This window comes from Furipterus horrens, unplaced genomic scaffold (assembly GCF_987537825.1).
Source record: "Furipterus horrens unplaced genomic scaffold, mFurHor1.1.pri manual_scaffold_10, whole genome shotgun sequence".
Taxonomy (NCBI): Eukaryota; Metazoa; Chordata; class Mammalia; order Chiroptera; family Furipteridae; genus Furipterus; species Furipterus horrens.
The window spans coordinates 29,482,405-29,505,828 of record NW_028327180.1 but is presented as its reverse complement, the minus strand read 5'-3'; the positions used below and the strand labels follow the sequence as shown (position 1 = coordinate 29,505,828).

The following is a 23,424-nucleotide window of genomic DNA, read 5'->3' as shown; positions in this document are numbered from 1 at the left end:
TCTGTGTACCCACAGGCCCCACTGCTTGGAGGTCTGGTGTTACTTTAACCTGCTCTAGAATCAAGCAGTCAGCCATTAAATCTCGTACATTCTAATTCCTGTTCCTCTTTTGGATTTGCCTACGCCTTTCCTTCCCCACTGCTTTTAGTTCAGGCCCCTGTTTTCTTTCCTTCCTGGATGTTGTAATAGGCTCCTAGCCAACCCTTCGTCATCACCTCACTTTGCACAAGGTGATCTTTCTAAACACAACACTGGCCACGTTACTGCCCTCTTTCAAAACCTGTGGGCCGCCCCCTCCTTGGTATTCCATACCATCCCTCCATTACCTGGGCCAGCCCACCTTTCCCGTCTGTTCCCCTTTTTTCTTCTACACGCCACTAGCAGTACCTCATGCCAGGTTCTCTCGAATCGCCTCTTCTTTGAACATGCTCTTTCTCTTTTTGGGTCAGCTTCTCTTCCCTGGTCTATTTGGTGAGAACTCCTTGATAGTTAAACTAAATGGTCACTTCTTGTAGAAAGTTTTTCCTGGACCCCAGACCACTTGGGTCTTCTCTCCCATTCCACAGTGGATCCTTGACACCCCTCTGATGGGGCGGTTATCACACTGTCTTATGATTGTTATTGGACTTTTCTCTCTCCCCCTCCTAGGTTCTTGGATGATAGGGGTAAGGACTATGTCTTACCTTTGTATTTATTCCTCACCCCTGGCACTGTGCCTGGCACAGGGAATGTATTGATTTGGATTGAATTCATCTGTCTGGATACTTCTAAAAATAAAAATGATGCTCTTCCATACTTTCGTGTAATGAACACATTTGCCATCTAACTCAGGAATTACCTTTGTGTGATTAGAAGCATCAAGAATCTCTACTCAGATAGATTCTTGAACATGGGTAGGGAAGAAAGACAGACGGTATGAATCTCTTTCTTTAGTATGACTTTGGACACAGATAAAAGTTAGCTGATTTGGCACTTACATGATTTGATTCTAGACTGCAGTAATTGCTATAGGAACATTCTTCTATAAATTTCTTTGCCCTCTGACAGGGGTTTCCTATAGTCCATATTCAGACACCACCTTAACTGCCTCAAAACTCAGTTTATGTTGATCTTGAAAGAAGTTAGGGGAGAAAGAATGGGCTAGTGAGAATTTTGTTGGTAAATGTTTCTTAAAAATTGCAAAAGAAAATCATTTTTAAATGCTGTTTTAAAAGTACTAGTATATATTTTTCATTAATTATGATATATGGGAAAGGAAGTTGCAAAACTATATCCATAACTAAAATGGCCTCAGTCAGCTACCAGCTTTAAGAACTTAGCATTTCTGATATAGGGAGCATTTTAGTGCCTCTCTCCATTTCACATGACATTGGGATTTCCACTCCTTGTTTCATGAGTAGAAACCTAGCAAGAATGTCTGAAACTAAAAGGCAGCCTTTGCGGCATCATTTATGTACAAGTGAAAAGAGTGGTAACTCTCAGTAGATATTGTGAAAAAATCCAGTTGTATAACTATAAAATTATTCATCATAGTTGATGGAAAAATGCCAGCATGAATACTGCCAAGAAAAAACAATAATGTATATTCATTTAGTTCAAAATACCCTTGAACAAGAGGCCCTTTGCCTCCCGACTCCAGAAACACATGTTTATTGCCAGTGGAGAAACAAACATAAAGATTCAACAAAGCATATTATTAGACATTTTTAGAGAAAATACAGTTGTTGGAGGTAAAGAAGGAATCAAATTAAAGAAAGGACATTTGATGTTTGCTAAATATTTTCCCTTTTGTTTTATTTATAAGCAATACTCTGTGAAAGTTTTCCCAAAGGCCATGAACAAACCCATGAAGCTTAACAATTTGTCCATTGTAGCTTCTGTTAAAACCTGGTTTTGGAATCTATGGCCTTTGTTCTTATATTTTGAAGGACTGCATTTTAAGTTGCTGGATTATAGTGCTCGTGGTTTACTCTTCAGTGGCTAAAATGTCTTTCATGATGTTATACAGTATTATTAACTGAACTTGTCGTAATGCGGTCTGTAAACTCTGACAAGCTGAACAAAGTACATTTGTAGAATATTTCCCCAATTCCAAGTGACATGATGTCTTTATGTTCTCCTGGTAACTCTTGTGAGTTTACCCATGAACGTCTGCCATCGGATTCCTCCCGAGTGTGGCTTCTTACAGCAAGTGCTCAACTTTACTTTGGCTGCTCAATTTGAGGAAATTCTAAATCAAGCTCTTCTTGTAATTGAGATGTTTCCTCAAGACAAAACTGAGAAAAGTGCAAGCTTGTGTGCCAGAGAAGAGGGTGCGAAGTTTGGTACAATCCACAAGTGCCACGGGCAGATTAGGAGGCCTCTTGGAGCTATGGGATTCATTATAAAGGGAAGGTGAAATCGGGAATGGATGCTTGGTAGGTGTCACGCAGACAGGCTATACCACTTACAGAATATATTGAAATCTGTCTCTCTCCCACCCTGTTAGACTGCAAGTGGCCATAACCTATGACTGATTGAGCTTTGTAGGACCCCTAACCCACCCGCCAAACCCCTGGCAATGTGCCCAGCATATAGTAAATACTTTAAAAATACACATGAACTGAAAGGGTATGGTGTGAGATATAATGGAGTCTTACTAAAAATGATTAATTTATTAGTGTTAATTTGATGCTTGATTTTCAAAAATAAATGTTCATAGAGAGTTTTAGAATAAAAATGCTTTGATACAGACAACCTATGAATTACACATTATGTTTTCTGTATCTTAGTAACTTTTCAAGATGAGAAAGGGTGAGAGAGAATGAGGGGAGAGAGGAATGAGTTTGCTAACCAAAATTCCCACATTCGGGTGAAAAATCTTTCTTTCTTTATCTGAAGGTCTCTAAGGGAACTAGATGCAGCTTTAGAACAGTTACTATGTTTCTAGCCCAAAGCCTACTGATATTATTAAAGTATACTAGGACAGCAAGCAGTATCCCCTTCTCATTATTCTTGCTAGCGCATTGTGTTTGAAAGTATAACACCAAAGGGGCTGGCCTTTGTTTGAATACAGCCCTTGAGTTATGAGTGTTAAAACAGTTTGATCTTGTCCATGCGTTACATCCGCTGTAATTGTTGGGAAAAAATGCTACAGTATATTTACTACAAAGATTTATTAGAACCTATCTCCCACTTTGTCTCGTCTCTCAGTCTCTTCCAAGGTATTTAGTTGGGCATCTGCTCTGACCTAGGCATCAGGGGGTCCCAGGTGAGTAACCCAGCTACTGCCCTGAAGATGTTCACTGTCTAGCGGGGCTAGACACATTTTCAGACTTGAGTCTTTGCAGAAGGATTCAGTGCTGAAAATCATTTGTAATTATTTCTAGTGGGAGGATGACAGTCAGTAATGTATACAACAAAACGAAAAACAAGGTGGTATGTCTTTTCAATGATACAGTTTGAAGGATAAACTAAAAATCAACTTGAGAAGCATCATTTCAATAAGCGATGCTTCATACATTATGTTAATAATTCTTGTTTATCAAACCAAACAGTATGTAAATGCTTTATTTACATTTGGTAATGAATCATTATAATTGTCCCGTACTTTGTAAGGATGTGGTCAGAAAAGCACAGCCCATAAAGATGGTTAGATCCTGGCTCAAACTATCTAAAACCTGAGGCCATGCTCTTAACTATTCTGTACTGAAAAGATCACATTTACAACTTCCTTGTTAAAAGGAAACCACACATTTGGCCATGTAGAGAGAAACATTTACAAAGTCATGGCAGGGTTATCTGTCATGCCCTTGTAGCCTGTGCTATCTCCCTCAGCCACACGATTCCTGCGGGTGGAGTAATGAGTTGGTCTTCCTGGCACAGGAAGGCACTCTAGTCTTGGGAGGAGGATGTGGAAGTCTACGGCTCTAAGAGGACTCTTCTTTCTCAGTGAATTAATCTATGGTCTGAAGCTACTTTATCACCCCCTCCTCAGTACCTCTTCAGTTTTATCATCTACAAAACTGGAACAATAATTTCAGCCTTTGGAGAGAGATTCGTTCATTCAGCAATTCATTGAGCATCGAAAGTGTCGGAGACAACTTCAGACACTGCAGATACCAAGATAAGTGAGGCAGACAGTATGGTCAGTGTGTGGTGCTGGCATAAGGATAGACCCAAATATCAGTGGAACAGAATAAAGAATTTAGAAATAGACTCATTTTTTTTTTTTTTAATAAGAAGGAAAATAATCCATTGTAGAAAGGGCAGTCTTTTTACAAATGGTGTTGAAACAACTGAATATCCATTTGGGAAAAAAAAAAAAAAGAACCTCAGTCCATACCTCATACATGAAAATAACTGGAATGGATCAATGTAAAAATTCAACCGGGAAGGGGCACAGGGGAACTTCCCGTAGTGATGGGAGTGTTCTATATCTTGTTTATTATGGTAGCTACGTGGGTGTATACATTTGTCAAAATCCATTAAAATGTATGCCCCAAATTAGTATACATTTATCGTTTGTAAATTATACCACAGTAAAGTTGATTTTCAAAAAGAAATCATATTCTTTGGAATCATATACATTGGAAGATTCCAGTGAATGTTAGATAAAATCCAAACTCCTTACTCTGTCCTGCAAAGTCCTAAGTGATCTGGGCCTGTCTGCTTCTCTGACCCATCTTGTCGCCTCCATTTGCTTTTGATGTTCCCTCTTCCTGGAATGTTGTCCTCGCAGACTTGAATGTGGCTGATTCCTAAAGCAGTTCAGCGCAAGGACTGCCTCCTCAGTGAAGTTCTCCCAGGTTGCCTGACTCATCCCTCAAGTGCGTTAGAGTGTGTTTTTCAAAGCATGCATCATTAGTTGAAATTCTTATTTATATGGTATTTATTTATTGTGTGCTTTCCCCCATGAGAATATAATCTCCACATAACAGGAAAGATCTGTCTTCTCTACTCTTCTAACTCTGGGACTAAAATAGTGTCTGCCTAATAGTAAGTCTTCAATAATTATTTTTGAGTGAATAAAAAGAGTAAGGAATTCAGATTCTATAATGTAGACAGTGCAGAAACATTAAAGGTTGCTCAGTAAAGAAATGGCACCATATAATTTGTACTGTAGAATGGTTATAGGGAATGGATTGGAAACTGGGGAAAGAGTGGAGGCAGATCCTGTAGAAGGCTACCATACTGTTTCTGGTAAGAAGACAGAGAGGCCTGAAATAAGGCTCTCTTAGAGGAGATGGAAAGGATGGAACAATCTAGCAACATTCAAGAGGTACAACCAACAACATGTAATTACTGATGTTCTGAGGGTGTGGGGGCAATAGTCAAGTTGAGGATTAATACCCATGCACACCTGTGTATTTGGTTCTGCCCTGAACTGATATAAGGACTGCAGGAAATGTAGCATGTTTAGCCAATGAATGTGGTTTGGCAGTGTTGAGTTACCTTGAGAACATTCTGGCAGACATGTCCAGTGGACAGTTAGTAATACCAGGCTGAAATCTAGAAAAGAGTCAGGACTGAAAACGTCGATTTGATAGTTACAAGGTTGGAGGTGGTAACAGAGGTATGGGGATGGAACCCTAGGAAGAGCTGAGGGTAAACAGAGAAGAGGACCAGTGATGAAACTCCAGGGGTTGCCTAACTTTCAAGGACTTAGAAGAAGAGGAACTAGTAAAGAATAATGAGAGCGGTCAGGGGAGCAGAGTGTGGAAGCCAGAGGGAGAGTTTGAGAAAGAACAGTTATTAGTGGCAATCACCACAGAGATTTGGCAAGAGAGACTGAAAACTTGGCAACTAGGAGTGACTGGTAACTTGAGCAAGAGCTGTTTCAATAAAGAGCAGGCAAAATACAGAATTGAGTAGTTTGAAGTAATTGACAGGGGAGGAATTTAGGATAAAACAGAGGATTCTTTTTAAAAGAAAGTAGGAATTCATGGCTACAAGCCTTAGTAGGAGAAAGGTGCCTTTAGAGAATGGTAGGAACAGCACCGGGCTAAGGCGCTTGATTTGAAAGCTGATGCTGTCTATAGCATCGTGAAAAGCAGATGCTGAACCAACCAAGCCCTGATAACCAGACTGCCAGTTGTCACCAATGACCTGGCTAGGGTTGGAGATAGTTTCTTTAATTTGGCAATAACATAATTGTATGTTTCACTCCAGTAGTGCTTCAGCCTCCTGGGTGTAGGAGCCAAGACAAATGATTAGTTTGATCACAACTATATACTGGCAGAGTCATGGTGGCAGAGAAGGGGTAAGGATATTGGGAACTGGGTCTAGACTGGGGCTGAATTGTAGCATGAAGGTGGGGGTGGGGAGGACGATAGACAGAAAAATAGAAGGTCTAGAAAGTCCAGTGAGAGGAGTAAGAGATCTGGCAGAGTGGCAGGGTATAGTTAAAGATAGTTATTTTAGAACTTCAGAATTACTTGGAACTTCAGAATTCAGAATTTGGACAGATGAAAGGTCTAGAGTGTGGTATGATGAGTGGATGAAACAGAGGATAGAGATGTAGGTGACAGTTAGATCTTTGGACATGGACGTGCAGCCTCCTATAATGTCGCTGTATACATACTGATGGTCACCCCAGCATCCGGGAGAAAGATGAAGAAACAAAGGAATTCAGTGAGTGATCAGGAGTCAGTAGACTACATTTGCATGAAACAGAATTAGATGGTGTGAAGCTCAAAAGAGATGGACAGTTGCATGAAAAGGAAGGAGTATCTTAGAAGTTGTAATGGGGAATTAGGAGAATGCCAGCCTGATTCTGGTCAAGCCCTGCCCCATGCTGGCAGAGCTGTGACCCCTGAGATGGACAGGAAGTTGTGTTCACTGATAGAAAATTGGTTAGGAACACCCCAGTGAACAGTCAGGGCATCCACAATTAAGTCAGGTGATGGGTGGAAAGAGACCTTGCCATGCTGGACAAAAGAAGCCCAAATCAGTTTTTGAACTTTCTGAAGTAGTAGGACAAATTTAACATAAGAAATATATATTTGCTCCTACTAATAGCTTTATATTTCAGTAACAAAAAATGCAATTATTTGTTATGATTCCTGTGAAAAGGGTAACAACATTTGAAACATCTGACTTTTGAGTGTTGTCTAAAAATTGTGTAGGTTTGTATTTTAGCTGAGTTTCTAACATTTTATAAATAATATTTTAAAGTATGAATACTGTTACTTGTGTATGTATGATTTGTTTGTTTGTTGTTTTTAACAGGTTCTTAATGAAGAACCAACTGCATGGATCCAGCACAGGTTTGTCCCACGGCCTGCTCTGAACCCCGTGCTGTCTGATAGAAGATTCCATTGGCAAACCATCTCTGTTGCCTTACAGAGCAAGCAAAGAAGATGGATCGATTGAAGAGCCATCTGCCCGTGTGCTTTCTACCTTCTGTGCCCTTTTTAATCCTAGTATCCACTCTAGCAACTGCAAAGAGTGTGACTAATAGCACTTTAAATGGCACTGACATGGTCTTGGGCTTCATGCCCGTAATCATTGCCAGAACTGACCATATCATAGTCAAGGAAGGGAATAGTGCCTTGATTAATTGTAGTGTTAATGGCATCCCTGATCCACAGTTCAAGTGGTATAATTCCAATGGCAAGCTGCTGAAAGAAGAAGAGGATGAGAAGGAGAGAGGAGGAGGTAGGCTTTAAAGTTGGGTCAAATGTCATAAAATTTAAATGGACTAGGGAGCCAGGACCTGAAATGTGAGTTCTTATTCAGGTCATTTAAAGATCTCATTTTGTCTTTTTTCTGGAGCGAGAGAGTGAAATATATATCCTTCAGGATTCAAAGCAGTAATTAATTCATTTTTTTCACTCTTGACTCAGAAAACAAAGGGCAAACATTAGTCTTTTAAAAGGCCTCTTGGCATTTTGTAATTTATGCATACAAAATGTTATGGGGAGGAATGTAAAATGGATTTTCCCTTAAGTATATGTTCCCTTTATAGCAGGGGGTTTTATTTTGTTTCATGCAACTGGCTCAAATAAACAATGTAGCAGTTGTTTATCTTTAGATGTCAATTTAATCCATGGACTGTGGATTTAAAGACCACACTTCTTAAAAGAAGTCTCTGTTCAAGTTCTCAGCCACTAACTAGAGATCGTTGTGTGCTCCTGGAGACCTGGCTAAAGTTTCCAGACTGTTGCAGCTGAAGCCAAGAGGGAGGAAGAACACAATAGCAAGAAATACCATGCTAATAGGAGAATGCTTGGTTTTTAATAAATGAGTTTCTGACCAAAAAGTGTGAATCACCTACCTACGCACTGAGCTTACTTCAGGGAAATGTCCAGCCAGAGAAGGGATTGGTTGGGTCATTGGGAATCAGTACATTTTTTGTTTTAGGTGTGAGAATTGTCTGAAAAGCCAAGCCTGTCCCATTGACCTGAAGCAGTTAATGTACTTTCCCAAGCATTTAGTGTGAGATCAAGTAGGGAATTGGGGACCAGGGAGTAAAAAGGCCATTGTTGTAAAGTAGCAGCTTATTAGTTTCTGCCACCCTTTCATTCACATTTTCCTTCCCATCCCAAAGCCCCTTAATCAATGAACAATCCCCAGAAGAGTTTCTGCTCCAAGAAAACCCACATTTTCAATCTCTTCCTCTCGCTTTATCTTAATTGCTCTGAAAAAAGAAGAGAGGCTAATGCCTGATGTCTTCTTAGGAGCCAAGTGGAGGGAGTTTTCCTGCAGTTAGATACTACTCGTGAACAGCTGTGCTTGGGCAGCTCAGAGTCTAACTGCAAGGACTGGGTTTCTCTGTGATGCTCCAACTTCCTTTGCTTTTGGTCAGCCATGCAAGGATGCACAGCATGAAAAAGCTTCTTCCCTTTAATGATAATACTATATACTGGGGGTCATATATATGTTTGTTTAAACTGGAAGCGTGGAATGCTTTCACTACCAAGTAAACCTAGGGGAGCACAGAATTTTTAAATTAGAAGGGACCGTGGAACAATGTACTATAAATCCCTCTTTTACTCAGATTTTCCCAAGGCCCTGCTGTTACTAAGTGGCTGTGACTAGACCCCTCACTACTGGTGGTGGAAAGGCGAGATGCCGCCACCCCGGCCCGCATTTGATTTCCATTCCTACAGTGCCTTCCTCCCAGACTACAAAGTGACATTACACTTGGGAAGACAGACAGTAACCATGGTGACATAAACAATACTGAGGTCCCTATAATGCATCAGGTCTTTCTGCAGGGCTGGGCCACTTCCAGGAACATCCAGGTGACTAAATTGAGGGGAGCAAGGACTCAGACCTAAATCTACCTTTCACATGGACCTTGGAGCAGATGTTATCCCTGGTATTAAAGAGGTGGGGCTGAGGCACTGCACCCTAGTCCTAGAGAGAAAGAAAACTGTGAACAGCGTGGTATGGGGGACCTGAGTGTCAGTCGCAACATCTTGAGTGCTGTCTTGAAGTAGTACCTTATTGCTTCAGGGATCTTGTGATGTCTTCATTGAAAAAGTCTTTATTGACTCATTCCTGGCAAGCGGAGTCTGTACCTTGCGTTCATTATCTGCATACTGGGAACTTGAACTAGTTGGAAGTTACATTTAGCTCAATATTCTTTTGTTTGTGGGTGCTCGGGAGGTCTATGGTGGCAGCTGTCAGTGACCCCCGAACCGTGGTAGCCAGTGGGGAGTCCTGGCACAGAGAACTAACGACCCTGTCAGAACTCAGTGTTGCCATCATGTTGGTAGCTGGCAGCTGTGCTCACAAATGAGCTGTTTCAAAATCTCATAAGGAAGATGCACCGTAGACTTTTAGAAAGAACTCATAATACTAGTACTTGATGTTCTAGCTCAACTTATGCATAATAATAGTAATTTCAGAACATAAGTTACATGGGGCAGTATAAAAACACTGTATCTAACAACCAAGCAAGACACAGGAAACAACAGAAATGACATTCTTCATCATAAAGTATCAGAGTTTTAGTTCTAGAATGACCTATTAGAGGACCCATAGTCCTTAACCCTTCCTTTCTAAGGGAGAAAATGCCCATATTATAATATGGACATAGATTTTAATTTTCAGGCCAGTAGGCCAGAAGTTTAAATAGTGCAGTGTTTCATGTATAACTCAATAAAGAGGTGACTGAATATAGAGTGAAAAATGACGCTAATATCCTGGAACATTGCCTAGACACGGTAGAGTGCTGTTAAAACCAAACTAACAAAATGAATGTAATTTCCATTAACAACCACTACCATTCATTAAGCCCCTGTACCAACGTACATGCATTATTTCTAATCTTTACAATAAGCATGATGGTTAGGTATTATTAATCCTCATGTTTACAGATGAGACAGCAGTTGAATGGAAAGGAAATTACACAACCAGAGTGCGGCCAAGCACGTATTTACTCTCCCTCTGTGCCCAACTAGCATCTGCTTATCCTTCAGGTCTCAGTAGGTGAAAAATGCTGAAGATCGTCTAGCCCAGAGTGAGTGAAGGAGAGAAGCCCGCCTGGATGGAAAAGGCACTGCAACCACCACCATCACAGTGTGACAGGGTTAGGGCGCACACTCTAAAGTGTATGTACAGGAATGTATTCAGATCATCTGGTGAGCTGCTCCAGGAGCACACTACCGTCTGCTTTGTGACTAGCCAGGGAAGGAACAATTTCATTTCTTGTTTATGCTGAAAAAGTGAGAGTTATCATTCATGCTAGCCCTGCCAGTCCTAGAGAGAAGGGGGCTATTTCCTGCCATTGGCAGGTGCAACAGCTGCTTTGCCTTCCTTCCGGGGTGTGTCATTTTAGTCCCGCAGGGTTAGGAGAGGCCAATGTGTAATCTATTTCTGAAGGAAGACTTTTCTTTTTTTCTTTTTTTTTTTGGTCATTCACCAAAAGACATGTTTAGGGTGGTGCACCAACTACATTGCAAAAATAACTCAGAATTCAAATGACATGAGTAACCACAAACAGCCACACAGCATACTGGGTTCAACTTTTCTTTTGCTAGAGGTTGAGTAGAAATATATAGTTTTTAGAGTATTGTGAAAAAGTCCCAGTTATTTCAGGTACAAATTATCCAGTGCATTTTTGCTGTGACTTCTTACCCTAACTTTAAACTATTTAAATGCACACTACCACCTTTATCAGATGATAAATAACAAGCATTTCAAGAAAGTCAGCTGGTAAACTTGTCTGGCTTGTTAGCAATTAAGTTTAAAACATCCTTAAAGTTAGGTTTTAAGACTTTTCTGTGGATTTGTTTTCCATACTCTTATAGCATTCTGTCACAAAAACTAATTAAGAATTATCTTTGAAAATAAACATGCACAGAGTAAACTGAGTTGAATTACACCAAGTCCATAATTGCTATTCTAGCTTTGTGAAATTCATCATCATATATTTTGCACTTAGCTTATATCACTGTATTATTTTTATCTCTCTGCTTTTCAGATTTTTTGAATAGACTATGAATTGCCTTTTAAGTACTTCTGCAAAAGAATCAACAAGATGTCCCAGCCAAGCTGTAAGACTGTAGTGTATCACTTCCCTAGTTAACATATATGGAAGGAGGTCAGTTTTCACAGTATTAAATGTAAATTGTCCTTAACCTGCAAAATCAGCATGAAGTAGTGTATTAACTTATGAAAATATCTTAGTGAATTCCTCTTTTAGTACATTAAATATTTCAGAATTAAAAAATCAATTTATCAAAAGGCATTAATCAAAAAACATATAATTATGAATATATTATTGGAAATTCCAAAGAAGCACATGATAAATTTTCTTTGAAACAAGTTCCCTAACTTTTCTGAGCCACAGTTTTCCTATATTTAAAGAGAGAATTCTTTTTACTACCACATGAGATTGTCCGTCTTAAATAAACTATTGCGTATTAAATGCTTAGTATAGTACCTGGAACATACCAAACTATCGCTAAATGACTACTGCTGTTATTGGCAATATTGTCCTATATCATCACAGTCATAGATGATAAGCACTTAAATCTGTTTCATAATAGAATGTGTTCTGTAAAGAAAGGAAATCTTTTTCTGGGTAATTTCTTATTCTCTACCTCAATTTCTCAACCTTTTCAATAAAATTTGATTAACACACATACAAAATTTATATCCCTTAAATGTTATTTAAAATTTCAGAATAACGTGACTTGCCACGATAGCAAGTTTGGAATCCTCTCCACCATCAGAAGCTTCCTCTTTCCCAGCGCTTCACTTTTGTGTATGCAGGGCCCGCTGCTATCCAATATTCTGTCTGTGAAAAAGAGGTGTATGTGGAAATTGTAGAGAATATTATGCACAGGATGAATTTTACATTTGCCTATCCCTGTGTTTCCAGGGATGCTATTAAACTTCCTACAGTGCACAGGACAGACCCCTACAGAGAATTAGCAAGTGCAAAATGTCAGTAGTGCTCAAGTTGAGAAAGCCTGATCTAATCCAAAGCAGCACTCCTCAGCTAACTAAAGAGTCATTGCAGAGTAGATCTTGACCCTTAATGTATTTTTCCATAAAAGTGGTTTATCTTATGGAACTGACTCACTTCCAAATTGAGTCATATTAAGGGCCAACTTGATAACAACGCACTATTTATAGTGTTTCTTTAAATGAGTTGTGCTGCATTTGGGATGTGAGCCCAGAATACTTTAGTCTTAGCCATGCAAAGACACTTCAGCTCCATCTCATATGACAGCTGAGATCCCCAAAATGTAATCTTTGTATATGAACCCAGTGTAGGGTGCTCCTGTCTTAGAAGACCACCTACAGCTACTGTCAGAAAAGACTTGCGACTCTGCATGGAATTACATGCTTGGCACCTTTTAAAAAATGAAGATGACCAGATCAAATGAGCCAGAGTGTCAGATATTCCCTTTTCCAGGAAATGAAAATATAGGTTTTTTTCAGCTATTACTCTACCTTTAGGCAGAGCAGAAGTGCAGGCTCTGAGCAGCAGTCCTTCCAAACCCCACTTTCTTGAGCCGAAAGCTGAGCTAAGCCTGTGTTGTCCTGGGCTGCGTGGCTCCGCATGATGGAGGAACTAGCTTGTTAGAGCTTCCCTAGTAGTACTCTTTGAAGAGACCGCTTGGGAGGTCTGGGGAGCGAGGGCACAAGAGCCCTTGCGGCTTGCGGTGTTCATACCCTGACTCCGCAGTGGCTTTAAGCAGCCGTCACGTACTGCAGAAGCCCTGTAACAGGTGCGGCCACACAGTGCTAAACTTGTTCTCAATTGTGTTGTAAAAAGGAGTGGATCCTTTCTTTTCAGAATCCTATATTTCACATAGTAGAAAATGAGGGCCACATTTATAGCCACAAACCCACAGTGCATTTTGTTCTTACTTGACAAGTGTCAATTCAATGCCATACTCATTCAAGGGAATGTTGTATTTCATTTATGTTTACATAAACATTCTCTGAAAATTTTTGTTTGTTTGTTTCAGGAAAATAGCCTACTTGTTTTGGCAGATTGAGCTCTCCTTAAAAAGCATGGGTGTGAGGACCGTCAGGGCTTAAGTATCTAAATGGGGTTGTGAACAGAGTTTTAATCTTCTTATACCACTCATTGGGGATACAGACAAACCATGCATCAGTTTGTTTACACATTCACAGAACTCTCTAAGGAAAAAGAAATCCTTTTCTTTTATAAATAAGTTGATGGAAATTCTAAGAGCTTAGCATTTGGATATAATGTTAATTTTTAATGCTCAGTGATCCTCAGGAAAAGCTGGTAAACTTAGGATTTCTTAGACATGGTATTTGGAGAAAAGTTGTAATTACAATGTCTTTATAGATTGTGCCTTCATGTTCCTTATGGTTCTTCAGTTCCAGAAAGTGTTGGTGTAGCTCATTTCTATACAGCAATACTTGAGCCAGGAGTTGTCTGCAAAAGTAGGGTTGATCTGGTGCCCTATATCAGTTTCATGTGGAGTCACAGTAACCCCTATACCATAGAATTTTTTGATGTTTACAGGTTTAACTGTAGCCATACAATGCTGTTGATCCCTTTCTCTAATTGCTAGACAGTCTTCTGACACTGTCCTATTGACATGACATTGTGTTCTCTTGTGTGCATGCGGGACCCCTGGGAAGCACAGTGGTACCAGGTCACCCTCCTTTCTGGATGAGACTGAGGTTATGGCTTCTCCCAGAGAATGCTGGCAGGGGAGGAAAGCTCTAGAATTATGTCGCTGGAGAGAAAAACTATTCTAGAAAAATATTTTTCATTACGTTGATTTTCTTACATTCATTAATATTCTTCCAGGCAATCCAGGCTTGTTTGATTTGAAGAATTTCAAGAAGTTTAAATGTGGATCATAGGTTACATTCATTTTATATGTTGAGGGATTCCTCCAAACCAGCCTTCCAAAGGTTGTACCCTGCTGCAGTGTGTGGGCGTGTCCCTTTCTCCAGCATCCTGTATACTCAAAGCCTCCCCACCTTTATTTGGCACTCTGAAAGGTGAAAAAGTTGTGTTTTTTAAAAATTAATCCCTTCAGATTTTAATTATAATTTAATCATTGGTTATTTTCTACACTTAGATACCATTTGCATTTTTTTCTGTGACTTATCCATTTTTATTTTTCCCCATTTTCTTTTGGGTTGTCTCGATTTATAGGATTTTTTAATGTTTTATAATTATTGAGCATTTGTCAAATATTCTAGAATTTTCTCCCACTTTGTCATTTGCTTTTACCTTTAGTATGACATTTTTTATAGTAAAAAAAAATTTTAATTCGGGAGAAATTTAATCTGTCAGGGTTTTTTCTTTATGGTTTCTACGATTCTTGAAATGCTTAAAAAAGCCTTCCTATTCTAAGGTTACAAAAATGTTTTAGTATATTCTGTTAATTTTATACTTTTAAGTTTACATTTAGATCTTCAGAGTACTTGGAATTTATTTTTACATATCACATAAAGTAGGAATTTTTTCCTCACTGATTTGAAATGACATTGTCCTTAGATTTTAAATTTCACATACTTCCTGGCATCTGTTCCTGGACTTTGAGGTTTTCTCCACTGATTTAATCAGGGATCAGAGAAGGCTTTCGAGGTGAACAAGGGGAGATGCTAAGGTGGTATCTCAACTGCGCTAAGAATGTGTGAGGTGGGGGCTTGGAGTGGGGAAGGAGGAGAGCTTTCCAGGCAGAGAGGGAGCATGTGGGAAGGTCCTGAGGCCCCTAAAGATAAGATATCAAGGGAAAGCCCCATAAAATGAGAGGCTCCTGTTCTCCAGCATAAATATATTAAGCTCTGGAATATTCTGGCCTTGCAGCCCTCTCAAGCCTCGTCTCTACCCCAGCCCTCCTTTATTTTAAAAATGGTTTGTCAACTACAGGAGTGTACAGTGGGTCTCCTCTCTGGCTCAATGCTCCCCTATTCCACCAACCATCCCCCTCTGGTCTTAAAAGCCCTTTCTCTTTACCCTCGTTTTCCTGCCTGCCAGCACTCCTCCCTGTCCTGACCCTGGCAAGTACCTCATGTCTCTAGGAAGCCTATCCTCACTGTTCCCTTCTTCACCCCACTGCCCTGCACCAGTGATCCCCCAGTTATTTGATGGAGTCTGGATCCCTCTTTGGCCGGGGTGGTTTTTGCAGTCAGGCATCGTCTTTGTATTTGCACAGTCTAGCATGGAACTTGGCATATAGACAGTTTATTCAATAATTGTTAACTGAAGGCGTGAACAAGATAAAAAAAAGATTACTGCCTTTCTAAAAATGTCAGCTTTGTTGCGCAGCATAGCACATACTGCAGTACAGCTAAGAAATAACATCTGTTAGCTTTTCTCTTTGCAAAGGAGACACTGTCACCACAACACTTCTGTTCACATGTGGGTGATCTTCACGTGTGATTGTTGTGCCTGGGGTTTCTTGGGGAAGACTGACAGATTCCTGGGCAAACTCTAGTCTCCAGCAGGGATGCAGCAGCCCTTCCCTTGCTGCGTGTGGCAGTGTTTTAGCCTGAATCTTTCAGGTGTGTGTCACCTTCCAGGACCAGAGTGGGAAGAGGGGATGGAGGAAGGACATTCCCAAGTGGGGAACTACAGTCTGAGCAAGGCAAAGGTGGAAGTGAACTACTGTCAAGAGCGTTTGGAAAATATTTTACGTTTTATCTCTTGTATTATATTCAGAAAGTAATGGCTAAACAGCTACCTCTTTATTTCCTCCAAAGTCATTGCACATAGAACTGACTTAGCATCAGCTGCTGACATTGTAGGTTTTTGTTGGTGTTGAAGTGATGCAACTTAATGAAAATTCAACACATAATTTTGACATTCCCACTCAATTACCATTTAAAATATGTGGGAACAACACTGGGTATACCTGATCTGTGTGTATAACGCTGTGGGTGTTTTTATTTCTTTAACTTTCTGACAGCTGAAGTTGGGACTTCCAGAATGAATCTTGGAACATGATATTTGACTGAGGTGAATAGTTACATGTGGCACAGAAAATGTTCTCAAGATTATCTCAGCTGTGCAGGTGTCCTGTGGAGATTCTGCATGAAACTAGGCTCAAAGCTGGTGTGGGAGGACCCCAAAGTAGAACCTGTGCCATCTTCATAATTTTTAGGGATTCATATGATAGCCGAACATTCAGAAATCTTTGTCACTAGTCAAAGGTCAATCTGAGGCTGAGAGGCATTATTTAGAGTCTTAGTTCCTAGGAAGGAAGGAATGTTTCAGCCTTTTAAGAAGAAGCCATACAGATGTACATCACCTTTGAGGTCAAAGTTTGAGCTCTTCTGACATTATAACCCTTAGGAGTGTATGTGTGTTGGCTTCCAAAGACTTGCTTTGTGATCTGATAATAGAATATTTAATCCAGGTCACACATTCTTTTACCATATCATATATGAGAGGAAGCCTAAACATCATTAATATTACCGTGATCCATAAAATAAATATGATGGTTGTTTCAAGGGGAATCTAGTAAAGGACCAAAACTAAAGAGATGTCTTTGTGTCTTAGATTGGAAAAAGGAAATTGCTAGCAGAGAGAGATGTGGTCTCAGTCGTTTAACTAGGGTGTTGCAGCTCAGATTACAGGTAGTAACCCAAGTGTTTTAAGATCATAACATGGATTAAGAAAATATAGTCACAGATACATAGCTGGGCTTCAGAATTCAAGAACAAACTAAGTTAATGATTGAATCAAGTATATGAAAGATACTAGTCTAAGGACCCACTGTCCTGGGCTAAGAAGCAAATGTGCTCCTAAGTAATTATCTGTTGAAAATCTCTGTTTTCCCCCAAACAAGCCACAAGTGTCACTTCATAAGGTAGTGTTTGATTCCAAATTATGCCTCTCCTCACAATGTGATAAGAAACTTTCTGAAATGTCTTAAGTTCTAATGTGCACTGAATCACTTGGGTCTAGAATAAATACATGTCAGTACCCAATGACCCATATGCCTGAAAATAATTATGAAATTTAAGTTCAGTAACATTTTCAAATAGAGGAAAGTATTGGTATGTTGTAACTAAAATGTATTGTGTTTCATTTGCCTATAACAGAATACAATGATCACTTAAGATTATTGTGTGGGTTTGAGGAGGAAGCTGTTTCTGTTCCCGTCAGATGCTAGCCTTCTCAGTTTAGTGTTCTTTTCTGCTTTTGTTCTTCTGCACTGTGGTTCAGACTACCATGTCTTTGAATTTACAGATTAATCCCTCCATAAAAGGAACAGCAATGGGGAGGTTAGGAGATGAATAAATTGATCCTAATCATTCCCCATACAAATAACCTCACCTTCTCACCCTCTTCGACCCTATTTTCTGTTACACGTTTTTACAAATGAAGGAAGGTAAACCTGAGAAACTACTGTAAGTATAGTCTGTGATTCTCTGATGCCCAATACCTTGCATATCTATCTATAGTAAGCTTTTAATTAACTAGAGTTTTTTTCCCCTGTCCTGCTGTAGTCTACTTTTATGAAACATACAGATGTTAAAAAAATAAATTCATAATTTCTCTTGCCTCATATTATTACACATTTGGATAAATCTGCAGCAGAAGTATCAAAATTTAGGATCAGGAAATGAAAGAGGGGGTGGAAGGCTTGCTCCCACCCCATCTGAATGCAAGAAAATTTCACAGACTGGGTGCGAGGTTTGTTTATTCATACACATTCACAGAGCTGAAAATTCACTAGATTTTTCAAACCAGTGTTTTCTACTCCTAGGGAAAATACACTGGGTGAATTGTTGGGAAAGGGTTACTCAGGGACACCAGGAACCACTCTTCACAGATGTTCTTTTAGAAAGCAAAGTAATGTGACATCATCTACTAAAGGCATCCTGCCAGATTCTCCCTGGCCAGCAGGTCAGAGGGACTGTCCGCCCCCCGGAGGCACTTCACTCCTGCGGCCAGCTTTCTTAAAAACATCAACCGGACTATAGTCACTACGCTGTAGCAGAACAACGGCTGGAATAAAGAAGCCCTCTGTTGCCTCGTTCCTCAGTCCCTTGAGACTTTGGTAACATTTGTGCTCACAAGTTTGAAAAGGGAACACTTTGCTTATTGCTTTGGGGAAATATCACACTTATAATTAGAATTAAAAGTAACTCCCAGGAGGAAAGAAACAAGTAAAAATACAATGTAGTAATAGATACTTGAAACTACATGTTAAATTGTCCCGTCTCCCCAGAAAGGTCCCTCTTGTTGGCTTAGGGACCTGGAGTACTTTTATGGAGAAATAGCTGCCTGCTCTGTTTCTTAGAACTCCCAACAGGCCTGACCTGGACCTTGCATTCTATAGGACAGTGTACGGATGTAGGTGGTAGGGCTGCAGATAAGGCTCGGACCCAAGATCCACAAGCCAACATTGCTTGTATGTTGTCCAGAGGTCCTCTGACTGCAGGTGCACAGACCAAGAACCCCAACTCCAGAGTGTTGCCTGGGTCAGAACCTCATTCGCAGGGCAATACTAGGTCCTTTCCAGGCCAGAAGGGAAGGAAGAATTGCTGTTATCGACATGCGTTCTCTCTCTTGTGTGAGGCTTATTTTCAATTCGATGGGTCTATAATTTTATTTTCAAGGCTAAAACAAATCGATACTAATTCATACCCAGCCTCTGACTTGTAACTTTAAGTTGCATAGACAATTCATTGTAGATTATCAAAGTTAATGACATAATTATGTTTTAATTAACTGAGGTCATACAAGGATAGCTTCAATATCAAATATGAGGAACCCAGGTAAACAATGATAATTTAATTGATTTACTCCAGATTTTATATTGGTCCTAAACTATTTTAAATTCTGAGAAGCATTAAACTCCCCAGTGAACATATATTCAGTAGAGTCATGCTTGCTGGCAGGTTAGAAAATCAGATGCTAAAGTTACGGAATTCTGTAATTAGAGTACAGTATTTTCCAGATTGCTTATTTTTCATATTTTTCACTAGGATGTGAAATTACATGGTATAGTTTGGTGGTTAAGAGTACAGCCTCTTGAGCTCTGAATTCACCTTCTAAGTCTACCGCTTCCAAACTGCTGACCTTGAGAAGGTTTAATCTAATTGTGCCTCAGTTTCCTCACCCTATAAAATGGGGCTAGTATTAGTACCTACCTATCCCACAGAGCTGTTGTGAAGATTAAAGGAGTTCACACCTGTCAATGTCTGGCACATAGTGAATGTTCACTGTCATTAATAGTAGATGTTTTCAGCAATGTGCAAGTCTGTAGTCACATCAGGGGGCACAGTATGTCCTTTTTTAAAAATATTCTCTCCCTTCCAACAGGAAAATGGCAGATGCTCGAGAGTGGCCTCCTGAACATCACCAAGGTGTCTTTTTCAGACCGAGGTAAATACACGTGTGTTGCTTCTAATGTCTATGGCACTGTGAACAACACGGTGACCCTGCGAGTCATCTTCACCTCTGGGGACATGGGTGTCTACTACATGGTCGTCTGCCTTGTGGCCTTCACCATCGTCATGGTCCTCAACATCACTCGCCTGTGTATGATGAGCAGCCACCTGAAGAAGACTGAGAAAGCCATCAACGAGTTCTTTAGGACAGAAGGTGCAGAGAAGCTGCAAAAGGCGTTCGAGATCGCCAAGCGGATTCCCATCATCACCTCAGCCAAAACTCTAGAGCTTGCCAAAGTCACCCAGTTCAAAACCATGGAGTTTGCCCGTTATATTGAAGAGCTTGCCCGGAGTGTGCCCCTGCCTCCTCTCATCATGAACTGCAGGACCATCATGGAGGAGATCATGGAAGTGGTCGGGCTGGAGGAACAGGGGCAGAATTTTGTGCGGCACACTCCAGAAGGCCAGGAGGCCACAGACAGGGATGAGGTGTACACAATCCCAAACTCCCTGAAGCGAAGTGACTCCCCTACTGCCGACTCGGACGCCTCATCGCTGCATGAACAACCTCAGCAGATTGCCATCAAGGTGTCTGTTCATCCACAGTCCAAAAAAGATCACGTGGATGACCAAGAAGGGGAACAGTTTGAAGTCAAAGATGAAGAGGAGACTGAACCATCAGCCGAACAGTCCCCAGAAACTGCAGAGCCTTCCACAGATGTAACATCCACGGAGCTCACGTCTGAAGAGCCCACGCCTGTGGAGGTAGCTATAGATAGAGTCCTGCCACCGGCTCCACTGGAAACTACAGAGCCAGCAGTGGCACACGACAGAAACACCTGCATTATTTATGAAAGCCATGTCTAATACCAACTCTGAAAAGCTATGCATATCAAGAAAATCAGGGGCTGCTCCTCGTAGTCCAGATGTAGTACGCACTTGCCGCTAAGCCTTACCAGGAGACTCTCATCCCTTAGGTACGAGTGATGCCATTTTAAAGGGGGAAACACCTGTGTGCAGTTCATGTGACTGGACCTTCCCCAGTAGAAAAGGATGTGGGAAACATCAGGGTGCAGAATTGTTAATAGTGGACAGAAGGTGTCTGTCCAAGTGATACGGATTTTAGAGACGATTCTCTGCCAAGTACCTTAATTGGTGATGCCCTTTTGGCAAAGAGTCCACTACTGTAAGATACATTCTGAGTTCAAGAGCCCTGTCCAATGCACACTGCATTGCTTTTCTTTTACAAAATTATAGGTCTGCTACTATAGCAAATGCACGTATATGGGTTTGTTGCACTTTCTTCTCAGTTTTCATTCCTTTCACTGTTCCTTTATAATGGAGTAATTGTTGTTATATTAATACTAATTGCTCTTTCTGGTTTAGTCCAAGTTGTCCTTATTTTCCCCTAGAACATTTACCTCAGAGGCTTTGGTATCAGTCACCAGTACCAGGGCTGATAGCTATAAGTCATTTGTAATGTTCCAAAGTAGTTATAAGGCTCCTTAATTTTGTTATTTCCCAGGCTTATTTTTATACCTTGATTTTTGTTTGTTTCCAGTGAAGCTGCTGCTGTGAAACTGAGAAAAAACTTTGCCCAGGAATAGCACTTTAATAGCCAAATAAAATTGTGTTTACCTGTTGAATTCAGAGAGCCTTTTGGTGAGCGCAACTGAGGTATGGGTTGGGGGAGATTATATCCGTAATACCCATGGCATTTGGTGAATTCCTGTATATTATAGAATATTGGCTACCCAGAGGACCTTGCAGCAAAGGATATAAATATTATGATAATAGCAAAGGCAACTGTACCATCAAATTTCTTGCCAAAATGATTGAATTATTGAGTCTCACAAGAAAGCAGTTATATGCAAGGCAGAATGATGTTACTGACAAAAGACAAAACTAGTCATTCAAAGGCCAACACCTTACTGACTGTGCCAGTAACCAGCTGCCTGGCTTTGGGCAAGTCTGGGTTTCAGTTTTCTTATCTGTCTGAGTGCCATTTAGATGGTCTCATTCTCTCACAGAACCAAATCCATGTTTTCATCCTCGTTTTTTTTCACAGTTACTTTAAAGAATTTTACTCATACCTCTTGGTTCACCTAACATTGTTTATGCTGCATTACTTACTCAGATAAATGCGATGACTTTCAAAAATCATAGCATTTTAAGCAAGTTGTGGATCTTCTCCCCTCACCAAATTAATCATTTAGACCACTTCTACAGTTTAGATTTAATCATGATGAGAACGAGTGGTGTTACTTCATTTTCTCTTAGGAACAGGGAGACACTAACCTTGAAGTAGTTACAAGGGTCATGTCCACATCAAGTGATGGGCTCATGACATAGGAGGTTATATGGACCACACTGGTAGCAAGAGAGAAAATACAGATGCAGATATTTAGTCCTCATTGTGTCACTATCTGGATAAGTGACCTTGGACAGGTCCCTTTCTCGTTCTGGAATTTAATTTTTTTCACCTGCAAAATATAGGGGTTGCATTGTACCTGATGGATCACAAGATCCCTTCTAGCTCAGACATTCATAGTTTTATGGAAAGTTTGTAATCTCTCATGGTGGCCCCCATTGCAAGAGACAGGCAATATTAGGAGCAAAAATGGGTACATGAGGTTGGATGCTTTTGCTGTCTAAACTTTACAGCAAATATATCTAGCTCTATACCTGAGACCAGAGGGTCTGGCTTTAGGGATGGCCTTGACCGCGTTATTTTTGTTCATAGATAACTGATATGGAAGGCAATCTGACAAGAAATGGATTTTGATCAGACATCTCTTGGAAAGGAATGAACTGTTGGCATCTTGGGTAGTCACATAAATTCGTAGTGAGCAATTAAGAAACCATCATTCCCGATTGGGCTCTTTTGACTGGGATTTTATGTATTTGAGTTACAGAAAAAATTTATCTCCAATTCAGAGTATAACTGTTTTTCACTTGTTATGGAAGCCAACAAATTCTTATCATGGATCTGTACACTCAAAACAACACAGATTGAAGCTCATTCTGTGGTATTGTGTGAACTTTTCCTCAATGTATTCAGTTTTCATCCCACCCAAATCCATGTACACATTTCCACATGAAAACTACAGGAGAAGGCATCTATTTCATCTAGACATTGAGTTAGAATAAAAAGTTTAAAATGGGCGAACTTTTTATGAATCAGGAGCAGAAACGTGTGACCAAAGAATGTTTGCATTTTGCTTTTAGCTTCTTTAGACTGGGGAGATTATATAGATTTTCAAAACTTCCTCCTCTTTAAAGTATCAAAAAGCTCTTGATATAATAATAGCCAAACTAAAAGAAGATTGGCTTACAATGGAGATTTCTCCTTCCAGAGATCCTATATTCTTCCTATCCATCCTCTGGCTTCTTTACAAAATAAGAAAGGTTCTCCTGCTAGAATATGAAATGTAGAAGACTCTGTGACTTTTGGCTGATTTTCAAAGATATTAAACTGTTTCGCTTCATAGAATTCATAAATGTATGACTTTGTGTGTGTGTGTGTGTGTGTGTGTGTAGTTTTAAAAGCTTAACACTAAATCCCAAGCCATGTTCTTTGGATTCATATGTAATCATTGTCAAAATCAAACAATTTCTGGTTTCTGAGTCATCTGGTTA

The 23,424-nt window shown here is 40.1% G+C and overlaps 1 protein-coding gene across 1 annotated transcript in view; it reads left to right on the top strand.

The window, feature by feature from the left end:
* MFAP3L (microfibril associated protein 3 like) overlaps positions 1-23,312 on the top strand; it is a 37,795-nt gene extending 14,483 nt beyond the window's left edge. The window contains exons 2-3 of the mRNA XM_090288914.1: positions 7,210-7,638; positions 19,718-23,312. Coding sequence (XP_090145040.1) covers positions 7,341-7,638; positions 19,718-20,652 — 1,233 coding nt within the window. The 5' untranslated portion in view covers positions 7,210-7,340 and the 3' untranslated portion in view covers positions 20,653-23,312. The remainder of the gene's footprint in view (positions 1-7,209; positions 7,639-19,717) is intronic.
* The last annotated feature ends 112 nt before the right edge of the window (positions 23,313-23,424 follow it).